General features: G+C 42.9%; 1 protein-coding gene across 1 annotated transcript in view; it reads left to right on the top strand.

Annotated features, from left to right (window-relative positions):
- Positions 1–16474, top strand: part of gda (guanine deaminase) — a gene marked incomplete at its 3' end in the record, with an annotated part of 86461 nt that extends 69987 nt beyond the window's left edge. Inside the window, 2 exon segments of the mRNA XM_084323202.1 lie at positions 11448–11475; positions 16392–16474. Of these exon segments, the coding sequence (XP_084179328.1) occupies positions 11448–11475; positions 16392–16474 (111 nt within the window).
- Between the last annotated feature and the right edge of the window lie 201 nt (positions 16475–16675).

The raw sequence follows: 16675 nt of genomic DNA, 5'->3' as shown, positions 1-16675 counted from the left end.
CGGAGCCCACATATCCGAGGACTTGACATGGACCACACACATTGACAGTGTTGTGAAGAAGGCACGACAACGCCTCTACTTCCTCAGGCGCCTAAGGAAGTTCCAAGTCAGTCAGAAGATCCTTAGGAACTTCTACTCATGTACAATAGAGAGCATCCTGACCGGCAACATCACCTCCTGGTTTGGGAATAGCACTGCACAAGACCGTAGCAGACTACAAAGAGTGACACGTTCAGCCGAACGCACAATTGGAGGGGGGCTTCCCACCCTCCAGAACATTTACAACAAGCGGTGCAAGGGGAAGGCTAAGAGAATTATTAAGGACTCGAGCCACCCGAACAACTGCCTCTTTGAACTGCTGCGGTCAGGCAAGCGATACCGGAGTCTTAAGGCGAGCACAGAAAGACTCAGAAGAAGCTTCTATCCCCAGGCCATCAGGCTGCTCAACGAACAATAAACACTATGCAACAACCATCAAATGCACACAGCACACACACCCACACACTCACTTAAACAAACAACACACTGCAGCACCCACTCTCCACACTTTAGATCATAAACACACTTACACTTTATATTTATTGATAAAGGATTTGCACTACAACTCGTACACCTACTGTGAATTGTACCTAAATTGCACCTCGTCCCATTTCTCCATTTCTGCCTTGCACTATATAGTATTGTATATTAGTACACTGCACAGTATTGTATATTGTATGGTAACTACGTCTATTCTGCATCGAACATTGTACATATGTCTAAACTGAACACTGTGACCTCATTTTTTTTTTACTTCTAATTTTACTATGTTATTTTATTTCATACTTATCTTGTCTTGCACAGTCTCTGGAGCGCAACAGTAAGAAGCATTTTGTATACAAGTATTCTGTACTTCTGTATGACAACTATTAAAGAAACTTGAAACTTGAAACTTGAAACTAAATGTTTTCATAAATACTTTCCCGTGTTATACCGTGGTGAATATAAGCATAGTTTTAGAGTGATCCTGTCTAATCCCAGAAAACGACGATATGCAGCAAAACGTGAATTTCACTAAAAGCGTTGCCGTTTCTCGCCTGGACACGCTACTATTTCCAAATCAAATGTATTGTAACGTTAGCGACGACTCTCGAGGCAGGTTGGTAGTTCTCAGTGCAAGTCTTTATTCACAGTTCTCCATTACAGGTTGCAGTATCAGACTCATTGCTACCATTTCCCATGCCCCAAGAGGGTGCACGCTGGGTGCCCCACCCACTTATACCTCTCCAGGTCGCTTGTATCCTTCCGGCAAGCAACAAGCCCTTCCGCGTTGCTCTGATTGGCCAGCGATCTACGCTCGTTTTCCTCCTACGCCCGCGCGAGCGCGCATGCGCATGAGGCTACGCGAGCCGCGATGGTTAATAATAATAACCACGCAGGTTAATAATAATAAATGGGTATTGCAGAACACGCCATATTAGCAACGCTCGCACACACGCAGGTTAATAATAATAACCTATTAATATTACTTATGTGTTGATGGAATCACGTCAATATAGAGAGTAGTGACGAATGCATAATGCCGCGGCGGCAAAACCTATTAATATTACCTATGTGTTGATGGAATCACGTCAATATAGAGAGTAGTGACGAATGCATAATGCCGCGGCGGCAAAACCTATTAATATTACCTATGTGTTGATGGAATCACGTCAATATAGAGTGTAGTGACGAATGCATAATGCCGCGGCGGCAAAACCTATTAATATTACCTATGTGTTGATGGAATCACGTCAATATAGAGTGTAGTGACGAATGCATAATGCCGTGGCGGCAAAACCTATTAATATTACCTATGGAATCACGTCAATATAGAGAGTAGTGACGAATGCATAATGCCGCGGCGGCAAAACCTATTAATATTACCTATGTGTTGATGGAATCACGTCAATATAGAGAGTAGTGACGAATGCATAATTTACACTTTTGTTAATTGCGTGCGTTTGTCTAAGTATTATTATTCTAAGTATTATTATTATTATCTACCGCCACGGCGGCAAAACCTATTAATATTACCTATGTGTTGATGGAATCACGTCAATATAGAGAGTAGTGACGAATGCATAATTTACACTTGTGCCAATTTCGTGCGTTTGTCTAAGTATTATTATTCTAAGTATTATTATTATTATCTACCGCCGCGGCGGCAAAACCTATTAAAACCTGCTTGTGTGTGAGCGTGTGGGCGTGTGGCGGCAAAAACTAAATGCGCATGCGCGCGTTACCAGCGTAGGGGGGAAACGAGCGTAGAAGATCGCTGGCCAATCAGAGCAATGCGGAAGGGCTTGTTGCTTGCCGGAAGGATACAAGCCTCCAGGTCAGCCCGTGCACTCTCGACCAATAGGGACGCCGCCAGCGCCGGGATGGCGGAGTGTTGAGTGACAGCTCAACTGACCAACCGACCCAAATCCCAGGGTCACTACAGTATATAATAGGTATTATGTTTCATCATGAATGCATGAAAGGGGGGGGGGGGGGGGTCGTTTTTTTATGCTTTGATCGTCACCAACGGCATACGTTGTGGAGTAACGTTACACACACACACACACGTTGCGATCGAGGTGAAATCATGGTTGGATCAAAGCAGGATTGATATAATTTAGTCCTTACCTTCACTAGGAGGTACCCCAAAAAGAATATTCCAATTGTCTGATCGCGAGTTCAAGTATTGGTGTCCGTCGTGTCGCCAACATAATCCACCATAACAGATGCATCGGGGGCATTTGACGCTGCTCAATGGCCTCGCCTGACAAAGAAAAGTGCGCCCGGAGATATTTGATCGTTGCACAGGCCAAGATATAAGGTTTCAAAGGGTGCTCGATACTGCCTCCTGGGAGTATGCGGCCGGTATTGCACTTTGGTGATCTCAGGATGATTCCCCATGTTAACCCCTGAGTCCGTTTGCCTGTAATGAATAAAAATATCAAATAAAAGAAATAACGATGAAAACCTGACTATACTCTAGTTTTCGGGGGTCCTGGCGCTCAATGCATGGCGAGATAACCCGACTATCCTCGGGTCTGGCACTGATTGATTTAAGATGTTAAGACTGTTTAGGGACCACAATATGCAGAAATGGGTAAGAATATACAAATTATTTAAAAAGAAAAAAAGCACTTCACCTCAACCTCTTAACCCTTTAATCGCCAATGACGTGTTAAGACGTCATTCCTCGCCATGCGTAATCTGCCAATGACGTTTTACAGCGTCTTTGAGATCAATATTTCAAAAATCTGTCATGGTAATCATATTTCACCGACGGATCCTTGACGGGTGCTGGGGATCTCCACTCTACTCTCCAACTGTTCAATATCGCCACCTGGTGGCCGATCGCCAGTGGGTAAGTGGGGCCGGAAGTGCTTGGTGTCCCCCCTATTCTGTCCGCCACTCGCGATCGCTCCCGGGACTCCATCTTGACACACTGGATAATCGATCGGTTGCCATAACTCAATAAACAACGTTATTTGGACGTATATATTATTATACAACCCGGAAATGGTTCATCTAGATCAACATCCCATAATAGCGAACTTTTTCCTCCACTCTCATCGCCCAACGCTACAAGGAGACTGGGGTGAGTTTCAGCGTTTTTCAATATATATATATCAATATATCACCCATACTACATAAATCATTTAACGTCAGTCATTGAATTATAAACGACCCCCCACCCCTCCGGTCAACCGCAGATGATGAGTCATGACGTTTAGGACCTTGTACAATTGAAATCTGGCGTCAATCGCTATCAAACTGCATTTGATGATTCTAATATATGCATAAATGGCTATAACTCATGTTCTATGAATTACTGCAGAAAATGATAAAAACATATTTATACTCTGGACGGTATTTTAGTATGAATGTGTGAATGAAAAAGTAAAACGTTCCTACACCCTGAACAATAGCTAATCGATGTTGAATGGGTCATAGTAATGTCAATTTAGCAATACAATTTAAAAAGTTATAGCCCTGCAAAGTAGGTGAACATCTCCATAGAAAAATAGAGCTGGCAGTGATCAAACATTGATGGATATAAGCGTGGCAGAGAAAGGGTAAGCTGTGACAGCCCATATCAGGCTGCTAAACGAACAATAAACACTATGCAACAACCATCAAATGCACACAGCACACACACCCACACGCACACACTCACTTAAACAAACACACTGCAGCACCCACTCTCCACACTTTAGATCACACAAACACACTTTATATTTATTGATAAAGGATTTGCACTACAACTCGTACACCTACTGTAAATTGTACCTAAATTGCACCTCATCCCATTTCTGCCTTGCACTATATAGTATTGTATATTAGTACACTGCATAGTATATTGTATATTATATGGTAACTCAGTTACGTCTATTCTGCATCGAACATTGTACATATGTCTATACTGAACACTGTGACTTTTTTTTTTTTTTTTTTACTTCTAATTTACATGATATACTATGTTATTTTATTTCATACTTATCTTGTCTTGCACAGTCTCTGGAGCGTAACAGTAAGAAGCATTTTGTATAAAAGTATTCTGTACTTCTGTATGACAACTATTAAAGAAACTTGAACTTGAAACTTGAAACTTGAAATTCTTTAACAGGAAGCCAAATGAATTGAAGTCTATGAGAAAACTGAGTTTTTCTGTACACAGTTTACCAAAATCACTCATAATCACTCATTTCTGAATGGATCTTTATGGAATTTGGATATGTACTACATAGGGCTTCAGGCTATGGCTCCGTCTGGATTTGTAAGCCATACCACCTTCTGGGGAAATACTACCTCTGGACTACTAACTACTACAGAAAAACTTGAGTAACAAGTTTTTTTACAACTCAAGTTCAGACCTATGTAACTCTATTACGTTAGCACTAAAAGTGAATTTTCTTCTGGAATCAGAAACGTCAGAATGTCCTCTTCCAAAATAGACCATGTGCTCAAGCATGTGCTATAAGTATAAAGTATGTTGTTTTGGTTTGCAAAAAAAGTATGCAGTCCTCAAGTTCAAGTAAAAAAATTGGCACTTTTCTGCCAAGTTTCAAGTTTCTTTAATAGTTGTCATACAGAAGTACAGAATACTTTTATACAAAATGCTTCTTACTGTTACGCTCCAGAGACTGTGCTAGACAAGATAAGTATGAAATAAAATAGTATAGCATGTAAAATAGAAGTAAAAATAGAGGTCACAGTGTTCAGTATAGACATATGTACAATGTTCGATGCAGAATAGAAGTAACTGAGTTACCATACAATATACAATATACTATGCAATGTACTAATATACAATACTATATAGTGCAGAGCAGAAATGGGATGAGGTACAATTTAGGTACAATTTACAGTAAGGTGTACGAGTTGTAGTGCAAATCCTTTACCAATAAATATAAAGTGTAAAGTGTGTTTATGATCTAAAGTGTGGAGAGTGGGTGCTGCAGTGTGTTGTTTGTTTAAGTGAGTGTGTGGGTGTGTGTGCTGTGTGCATTTGATGGTTGTTGCATAGTGTTTATTGTTCGTTGAGCAGCCTGATGGCCTGGGGATAGAAGCTTCTTCTGAGTCTTTCTGTGCTCGCCTTAAGACTCCGGTATCGCTTGCCTGACCGCAGCAGTTCAAAGAGGCAGTTGTTCGGGTGGCTGTAGTCCTTGATGATTGTCTTAGCCTTCCCCCTGCACTGCTTGTTGTAAATGTTCTGGAGGGTGGGAAGCCCCCCTCCAATTGTGCGTTCGGCTGAACGTGTCACTCTTTGTAGTCTGCTACAGTCTTGTGCAGTGCTATTCCCAAACCAGGAGGTGATGTTGCCAGTCAGGATGCTCTCTATTGTACATGAGTAGAAGTTCCTAAGGATCTTCTGACTGACTTGGAACTTCCTTAGGCGCCTGAGGAAGTAGAGGCATTGTCGTGCCTTCTTCACAACACTGTCAATGTGTGTGGTCCATGTCAAGTCCTCGGATATGTGGGCTCCGAGGTACTTGAAACTGTTCACTCTCTCAACCGGTGCCCCGTCGATGCTGAGGGGGCTGTAGTCCTTGACCCCCGACCTCCTGAAGTCCACAATCATCTCTTTTGTTTTGCTGACGTTCAGGGAGAGGCAGTTCTCCTGACACCACTGTGACAGATTCTCTACCTCTTCCAGGTAGGCCCTCTCGTCGTTGGCAGAGATCAGGCCCACCACTACTGTGTCATCAGCAAATTTGATGATTGTGTTGTTGTTCCGCTGTGCCACGCAGTCATGTGTGTACAGGGAGTAGAGGAGGGGGCTCAGAACACAGCCCTGGGGGGCCCCTATGTTGAGCGTGATGGATGAGGAGGTGCAGTTGCCTGCTCTTACCACCTGGGGTCTGCCCGTCAGGAAGTCCAAGACCCACTGGCAGAGGTCATAGTTCAAGCCCAGGTCCCTGAGCTTGGCTATGAGTTTGGAGGGGACTATGGTATTGAATGCTGAGCTGTAGTCGATGAACAGCATTCTCACATAGTTCCCCTGCCTCTTGTCCAGGTGTGATGCTGCTGTGTGCAGCACATGGGCTATGGCATCCTCCGTGGATCTGTTAGGGCGGTATGCAAATTGCAGGGGGTCCAGGTTGATGGGGAGGGAAGAACAGATGTAGCCCTTCACTAGCTTCTCAAAGCACTTCATGGCTCCCGCCTACCTCCGGTCAATGGTCTCTAACTACACACCCTCAAGACCCCTACGCTCTGCATCTTCTGGCCGCCTCAGACCTACTCCTATCCAAGCTCCCGGAGGGTCATCAAAGAGAAGCCGCCTATTCTCAGTCCTTGCCCCACAATGGTGGAATGAACTACCCATCCCAGTTAGGACAGCCGAATCCCGTCCAATCTTTCGCCGTCGACTAAAGACTCACTTCTTCAACCATTATCTGAAATGATTAAAAAAAAAAAAAAAAAACCTTACTAACCTTACTGTCATGCACTTGTCCTAATAAACTAACCTACACTGTAACACGCAACACTTGATGAACATTGTTACTCAGCTGATAGAGTTGTACCCTTCTTGCTGTCTTGTCGTACAGAACTTGTAAGTCGCTTTGGATAAAAGCGTCAGCTAAATGACTAAATGTAAATGTAAATGTATGGAGGTGAGGGCTACAGGGCGGTAGTCATTGAGGCAAGCGGGCGTAGATTTTTTGGGTACAGGGATGATGGTGGACTTCTTCAGACAGGTGGGGATGACAGCCTGTTCTAAGGACAGGTTAAAGATGTCAGTGAATACCGGGGCCAGTTGGTCGGCACAGACTTTTAGGACGCGGCCGGGGATGCCGTCCGGTCCTGCTGCCTTCATGATATTCACTTTTTTAAAGGTCCGCCTCATCTCATGCTTTGTTACCCTGAACACTGAGTCTCCATCAGCAGACCCCCCCCCCCCCCATTGCCGTGGCTCGTAGGCTGGTGTTGTTATTCACAGCCTCAAACCTCGCATAGAAGGTATTGAGATCATTTGCTAAGGAGATGTCACTGTTCAGTTTGAGGGCGGTGCCTTTGTAATCTGTCATTGTTCTGAGGCCCTGCCACATACCTCTAGAGTCAGCCTGTTCAAACTGAAGTTCAACTTTATCCCTGTAACGCCGTTTTGCCTCTATTACTGCTCTCCTGACGTTGTATCTTGCCGTCTTGTGTTCTTCCATGTTGCCTGTCACCAGCCCGGTGTTGTAGGCTGAGGTGCGCACTTTCAGAGCCTCACGGACGGATTTATCTACCCAGGGCTTTTGATTTGGGTAGATTCTAATTGTGGTAGAGGGGATTGTTTCTTCTACCAGAGTACAGACAAAGTCAAGCACCGTTTCAGTGTATTCGTTAATATTGGCTGTGTTATCACGGAATACACTCCAGTCTGTGCATTCAAGTGCAGCTTGGAGTGTCTACTCTGACGTCACTGTCCAATGCTTAACCTCTCGCGATACTACCGGCGTTCGCTTGAGACTCTGTTTATACTTTGGCAAAAGAAAGATGGCGGCGTGGTCCGATTTACCGAATGGACTAAGAGCCTGTGACTTGTACCCATTCTTAAATTGCGAGTATACATGGTCTAATATGTTCTTGCCTCTGGTGGGACAGGTCACATGCTGATAGAAATTCGGCAACACCTTTTTAAGACGCGCGCTGTTGAAATCGCCCAGAACCAAAATGGCAGCGTCAACATTAGCTATCTGTAGTTTATTTACCTCGTCGTGTAGCTTTGAAAGTGCGGCCCCAGTGTTCGCTTGTGGTGGGATATATACTCCGATCATGATGATGGACGTTAGCTCTCTCGGGAGAAAGAAGGGTCGGCATTTGATGGTGATATACTCCAGGGCCCTCATGTATCAACCTGACGTACGCACAGATATGTGCTTAAGCCGTGCGTACGACCATTCCTAAGCAAAGTGTGGGATTTATCTATTTGAACTTGTGCTTGACTTTGTGCGTATTGCAGAAATACGGGAACGTTTTGATTATATTTAAAAGGCTTTGCCATTGTTAAACGTAATAAGTGGAACCCCGAAGCTGTAAGCAGAATACAAGTCATATGAACACCCATGATATAAAAACGCATTGCAACAAGAACAGACAGAGGTTATTTGTTGAGTGTATGTGTATACAAAACCCTTGCAATAAATGTGTCTTATGAATGAAAAGCATACATGCTCTGGACACAGAGCATATATCGTGTGGGTGATATTACAGAATTTCACTTATTTAGTTTTACAATGTCAAAGCCTAAATCAAAACGTTCCCGTATTTCTGCAATCTATGCGCAAAATAATAACGAGTTGAGTTCTAACAAAGAACGAATTACATGCTGGTAGGCTGATAGAGTAAACTATGATATGAATATGAATATGATATGATCATATAAATACTGGTCCGTCCGCGAGGATATCGAGGACTCGGATAGCCATTAAGCCATTTGAGAATATAGGCGGCCTATAGCCTATACATATTATTTAATGTTTTCATAAGCGTAAAGATACAACAGCTAGATTAATGATCAAGTTAGTTTACTGTATGCAGGCTTCGCAGGGCTGTGTGTTATATATGCGCAAGTTACTGTTGCATAATGTAGGCTGGCTGCTATTATATGTAATTCATAGGCTACCTAATACCAACAACAAAATAGATTGTATCATATGCCTCTACACACATTATATTATACACATCATATTATATCTTGGTTCGGCAGTGCCTCTGTGAACAATCTCTCAGAGTTTGCTCCATCAATAAACGCGCATTTTGGCTGATAATGTGCCGGTGGCCGGAGTCTCATTCAGGCCTAATTGTATTTAATTCAATTGTAATGTTATTACTGGGGTATCTAAAACATCACAATGTAGATCAGGGTTATCCACTGAAGCCATAATGACTCTGATCAGAACCACGGGCTCATGACGAGCGCACACAATAGGCATTGTAGAGCGCAGAGTTGGCGTGCTGAAATTGATTTAATTTCAGTCATTACAGTGCTTAATGTCGGGTCATCTCTTGTCATTTATTTCTGTCAATGTGCTGGTTCTGTAGCAGGACTGGGTCAGTCAACATCCTTGGCTCCCGGCGCACCGAAGATTATACGTTCAAGTTGTTGGTGATCAATCTCGCTCTCAGTGAAGTCTCTCAGAGTTCGCTTGGGTTAGTCCACTTTTCCACATTTCATGGGGGTGTTCCATTACCGTATATGGTTAATCGGGGCGGTTCTGGTATGCAAATACGTGAAAGTGTGCACGAGCCTCGGCGTAGGACCAAGGTGATATTTATCATGACAGGTGTGCGTAGGACCTGTGTACGCACGTGTGATGAATCCCGTTTTTTTTGTGCGTGCACACATTCTAAATTCTGTGCTTAAGTATGGAAATAGAACATTTTCTAAGTCACGTTGATGAATGAGGGCCCAGGTCTGGGGAGCAGTGGTTAGACAATTCCTTTGCGTTGCCTATATCACACCACTCATTGTTTACCATGAAAGCAATGCCACCTCCTTTCGTCTTTTGTGACTCTTCTGCCGTTCGGTCCTTGCGGAGAACGAAGAAGTGATCTGCCGGTTCTATTGCATGATTTGGGACGTCTGGAGACAGCCAAGTTTCTGTGAAACAGAGGACGTTGCAGTCCCGAATGTCCCTCTGGAATTGGATCCGTGCTCTGATGTCGTCCAGTTTATTTCCTATCGATTGCACATTGGCCAACAATATGCTCTTGTTAAGAGGTTGCCCTAGCAATATTTTCAAATATTTTCAAAGAGAAAAATGCCTAAAAGTACATACCCAAGGAAATGGAAGATTGCTCCACATCTACAAGGTCCATGGCCTATAAATGACATATATGGATCAGCCCAAATCTCCTCTTTCCAATGTCAGAGTTAAATCTGGATTTAGTACCACCAGGCGCCCATTACAGGGCAGCAAAGACCGTGAATGAAATCGACTCTAAGTACAGTTACTATTAAAGGAGCTACTGAGAAATGTTATCCCGTAGATGGACCTGGATGATGCGCCATTCTATTTGTTTGATCTGATACCAAACCGTCCATGTCCCAATGATACAATGCAGGCAGCTCTTCTTGGAAAATGATATTTATTTTCTTTACCGTGCAAACAGGATATCTTGGCTTTTGCTCCTTAAACTGATCAAATAATAATGAATACAATAACTAATTGCCTACAAACATTTCGCCCTGCGGCATGTTCAAACAGCCGTAACCTGCTACCTGTGACTTACGACCTGTGTTAATCTGCGTGTTGCATGGTGCGGTCAAAAACCAATGCCCTTTCCGGGTCAAACTCCTCCCTCCTACAGTGTACCTGACGCTTATATAACAGAAGCGCCACCCCATGGTCACATAAATCCATTACACATAATTACATCCATTTTGGCCCTTACAGTTACTTTTGTATAATGTCCATAGCTCCGCCATTTTTTTACCGGATTGCGACGTTCACAGAAAGGTAAAGAAACAATATATGTTATATTTTATGGCAATAACGTAGGTATTGTAAGGTTTGTTTGACCCCTGTGAGATATAAACACACTTTTCATGTCAATATTTGTAAAAGGGATAATGGTTGGCCTACATTTATATGCGGCTGGTGTGAGCTGGGTAGTGTAGTTTTATGAAATGTAGATGTCCATTGAAAGCCCTTGGTCTCCTCTTTCTTAGGACTACAGCGATTTCATGGCGGCTTTCTGTCATTGCGTCTAAATCGTCTGTTTTCCGGTGCAATGTGCAGAGATTTTTACAAGCTCATATTTAGCTAATAACACTTAAAATCATTGGTAAACAAACATAGTGCTGAAAATATACACTTTGACTGCTGTTTTGATAGGGTTAGGGTTTTTACTCTTGGCTACATTTGAAAAAGAAATGCAGCACTTAATACGGACTGCATTGATCTATTTGTGTCTATGTGTTGTCTTTGTTATTTCAGATTCTTTTGGAGAAGTTCTTGAACTTGGGTGAGTGTTCCATCTTTGAAACCATTCAAATGTTATATTCTGAAAGTCATGTTCTTCTCACCAACTCCTCATTCCTCCGTCCTTCTGTAGCACTTGTGTCACTAACAGTAACATCCCGGAGAGTCAGCATTGCCTTGGCTTGGGCTGATCGCTATACTAACTCGTTTGGCTGAGTTAGGGGGAGGGAAGCCATGGGTGGGTCCTGGGCGTTCGGGACAGCGACCCCTACAGTTCGGTCGGGGCGCCTGCACAGCGAGGGTAGGATCTGGAGAGAGGTAGTGCGACCTTCCACACGTTACACTCTCCCGGTGAGAATCTGGGAGGGGTGCGCAACAACCAGGAAGGGGGTTGGGAATTGGCATAACGACTAACAGTGGGATGGGAGAAAATCGGAAAAAAGAGGGGGAAAAAAAGATAATAACTAACAGTAACAGCTGTTCACCACGGACCAGTTCTAGATTCGAATGAGGAGAGGAGTAATATACACAGTTAAAGGAATGGCAGACCAGAGACAAGGTTATAACAGTGACCGGTATTTTATTCTCAAACAGCGCGCTAGCTAGACAATTGCAATACATACAAACGTGAAGTAGTGTGAAATATCCCTTTTTAGGTTATTTCTCTAACCACTCCTTCTTTCAGGAGGGTTAGTTCGATATCAGGTTCTAGGTTGATTGGATCAACACATTTGGTTGGGTTCAGACTAGATATGCCCCGATCACGTTTTTTGCCACCGATACCGATCACCGATCGTCTATGAGCCATATCGGCCGATACCGATACCGACCGTTTTTGGTTTTATAAAAAAGAATATATATATATAATTGTATTTTTAATTTTTTATAAAATATATATATTATATAATCATACTTGTAGTTGTATTATCTGCGAGACATCGCCACCACGCAACAAGTCAAAATGCTCGCTATCTGCAAACAGCTCCACTGTCTGTTTGTACTCGAGTAGCCTACAGCCAGGATTCTCCGGCGCTGCAGCTGGACCCTATTTGTATACTCTGCTTTGGTCAAATCACATTCAGCAAGCCCTCATGCGATGCAAGCCAGGGGCTCGAATACGCATCGAATCAATGTTATAAGACATTGATATCAGGAGCTATCTGTAGCTACTGCTAGCCGGCTAGATAACGTTAAGACAACGCCTCAGTGAACTATTTAGTTTACTGGGACATTTCATATAGAGCTAACGTGAGCTAACGTTGGCTACCGATCTAACGGAGGTATCATGCACTCGACTATTGCTGGAGCATTTGTTGATATCAGGAGCTATCAGTAGCTAGCCAGCTAGATAACGTTAGACAATGCATCATGTATTAAACTAAAAGTGAATAGTTCACTGGGTCGTTTTGTTTAAACAGTAACTGTAACTGAGGGGTTACAATACCCTGACTGTATTAAAGATTGTGATATATTAAACCACTACTAGTTATGTACTTTAATTACTGGCCATACAGTACATGAATATATATGGTGAACACCCACACAAGAATACGGCATTGACACATAAAGTTCTATTGGAGGGTTATTTATTATTATTAAGCAACGTTAGGTTACAGATTGAGAATTAGGCTCGCGCTTGTATGGCGAAGAACATACGTAAAGTCAGTCAAGAGCATAAGTCAATGAGAATAGTAGGAATACTATGATGGGTCTAAGCTGACGCCACCTGTGGTATAGCAATTATATGGGCCACACCGGTACCAGCTGGAGACACTGGGGGGTTCCCTCCGGGGTGTAAAGCCGGGAGGGGTAGAGGAATGGTCGGGTACAAAGTCTGGGTCAACGAGGAATAAAGAGGCTCCAAATACAGGAGCCGGTGCATGTACTCCCTTGATCAGCAGACAAAAGCAATAGTTGTAATCCAATATGCTCGATAGCATTGACGACAGCTAGCCAGCTCCTTCCAAGAGGCGGGCCCGAGTGGTGATCCTCACGAGGTTAAATCCCAAACGACAGTGGAATCAACGGTGCTCTTCTCCGGTGGTCACGGTCCCAAAGCAATATAATCCAACCAGAAATGGTTCTGCAATTGCCGGTGTAGATTCTCCTGTGTACATATCCAACGGTTCTCGCCTAGGACTCCTCGGGTGTGGGCACGGATTTAGGCCGCACAGCCTGGATAAGTGCACTAGCTAAATACACGACGAACCGGTGGTAATGCTGGTCACTGAAGAACTGTAGCCGCCCGATACACTATAAATGATCGACTATTACTTCACATTAGATTAAGTCGAACTCAACGTTACTGCGTTAAACTCTGACACTTTAACATTCTATTCGCACGCGGTTCTCAATGCTCTATTTAGATGCAAGGTTGCTCACTTCACTGCACGTTGACTCGTGGTGAAGGCATTAAGGTTTAGGTAAGACTACTGCTGTTTACACCTGCGCCGTATTTATACGTAAGGTGAATATCTAGTGCCAACCTCAGTTCTTGTCTCGTATTACTATGCAGACTCTGGGCATGTACCGACATGCCCGGAGTTGCCTTTGAACTTGCCGTTGGGGGCTTGGTCGTTGGCGCCTGGGGTCGCTGTCCAATAGGAGAGCGAATATTACTCTGGTTTGTACGCAGGTAAAGGGATATTCCGTGTATATATACAAACAATATACAAGGTATATCAAAACAATAAATATATATATTCAGTTTAATCTGACCCTTTGCAACAGTAACGATAGCTAGGTAGCTAACGTTAGCTCACGGAGGTCTCATGCACTAGAGCAGACTGCCGGAGCCTCTTGTTGACACGGGTGCGGGAGGGGCAGGGGAGGAGGAGGAGGGGCCGTGAGCTGCAGCTCTGTGTGTCTGAGAGAGAAGTCAGCGAGTGAGATCTCCGCTAAGAATTGGATCATGTTTTTCGATCGGTTTTCACGATCGGCGAAAATAAAGCATTATCGGAATTCACCAATCTCATATTTATACTGAATATCGGCCGATACCGATCGCTGGCCGATCGATCAGGGCATCCCTAGTTCAGACGTCTCTCTGAGGTTATCACTAGCTAAAAGCTAGGTTTAAGGGTGGACATTAGATGTATCCCCTTTTCGTGAGTAACTCGTTATCTTTTCTTCTGCAATTGCAGATCAGTAAACTCTATATCAGTTTATCATTTCAGTAAACTCTATATCAGTTTATCATTTCAATTCGGTAGGTAAGTGTTTAAACATATTCATTTAAACCTTTAAGTGTGCAGGGAATGAAAGTACCTTATTAGGTGAACTGACCCTTTAAACTCTTCTTTTGCAGGTGTAATACGAACAAAGTACCAATAGAAATATTCAAGGTTATAGGAATGCAAATACCTTATTAGGTGAAATTACCCTTTAAACCATCTTTCTTTACAGGAGAACCATCAGCGATTCAACTATAATCAATATGTTATCAATTAGATTCAATTATTATTATTATTATTATTATTATTATTATTATTATTATTATTACAATTATTATTATTATTATTATTACAATTATTATTATTCAATCAATCTTATTGGGTGCATTTACCCTTTAACGCTCCCTTTTTACTGGAGAATGATCAGTAGTTCAAGTATCTTATTGGGTGCATTTACCCTTTAACTCTCCCTTTTTACAGGAGAAATATCAGTACCTATATACAATGTGCATCAATCAAATACAAAATACAATATCAAAATACAAAAGGTGAAACGGGGTCAAAAGCCCTTGGAAGTCCTTGTGTTCTCGTTCAATCAGTTTGTATCATAGAAAAGTCGTATAGGTCATAATATCCTTGGAAGTTCTTGTGACTCAAGTTCAATTAGTTCGTTAATTCCTGATCCACTTTCTCACTGGAAATGAGGAAGGTAATTCACAATCCTACCAGACTGTTGAGGCAACAGGGGTAACAGATCAGGCTCCTGGGTACAGCCCTGATCTAGATCTGAGGTTCTTTGGGTTGGCTCGCCATCTTGTGTCGGTCCGGCACACCGCCCTGTCCCGCGTGGGCACACATGATGAGTGGTGGTCGGTCGGGACTCCTGGGAACTCTTCCCGGGGGTGGAAACGGGGTGGTAGAAAACCTGGCCTGCGTAACAGGCATTCAGAAAATAAAAACTATTTACCATCTTTCATTGCTTTTAGAATGAATAATCAATCAGGCTAATTTTGGCTATGCTAAGCTAAGGTAGGCTACAATATCACAGCACGTGGGAACGTCCATTTGACTTATGCTAAATTAGGTTAAAGTGCACTAGCACATGGGAACATTCCTCACATTCCATATTAAACTCTCAAAAGCAGTCAAAATGTATATAGACCATGTTCTTATCATACAGCATATCAATACAATTATAAGTACTTCTGAAATGGTTTCTTTCTAGTTTTCATTTAACCAAATTGAGCTTGGAGCTTTGCTAGCATGACTCAGGATGAAGCTACATTATTAGCTGATTAGCATAGAGCTAGCGATTTTGTACATTCGACAATGAAACAGCACAATATTGATGAAACTCACCAAAACCGCTTCTGGAAGTGGTATGTTCTTTAACAGCAACAACATCTTCGGTTTTGTAACTGGGGGAATCTTTTATGACTGTTTGATAACTATTTCGTGATGCTACTTCATTTCGGTTCCATCAGTATTCAGCATCTGGTCATTCGCCGTCAATCTCTAATCTGCCTGAGGCGAGGCGTGAACTGCACACCTAACTCACGTTCTGAGGTAATTTAAAGGGGCAGTGAGGCAATTCAAAGGATTTGGTCAAAAGCGTTGTTAACCTCACATGAATATACATATGACCCAATAACATTAACTATTTATGTTCTTACACAATAGCATTAACTATTTATGTTCTTATTCAATGGCATTAACTATTTATGTTCCTATAACGAAATAGTTATGAATCTGAAACCTGGGTTACACTTCCATCTCTCCTCTCCAGGTGACGACCGGAACATAGTAGAGGTGTACGTGGCGGGGAGGAACGTGGTGCCTTTCGCAGAGCCAGGAAATACTGCAGAGTAAAACCGGTTACCACACCACCATCCTCTCTAGTGGACCTTCAGCCGCCCTCTGGCCTGAACTGACCCTTGCCTCCAACACAAAGCTTGTTTGTTCAACAGCTGTGATTGGAGGATCAAGAAAAAGAGGGCGGGTTTGAGATAGGGCTATTCTAATAACAGAATTAATCCTTAAGTTAGTTCAGAAACAGGAGGATTTATAAGC

This window comes from Notolepis coatsorum (genome assembly GCF_963971535.1).
Source record: "Notolepis coatsorum genome assembly, chromosome: 10".
NCBI lineage: Eukaryota > Metazoa > Chordata > Actinopteri > Aulopiformes > Paralepididae > Notolepis > Notolepis coatsorum.
The sequence above is the reverse complement of the archived record's forward strand: the minus strand, read 5'-3'. Positions and strand labels throughout refer to the sequence as shown.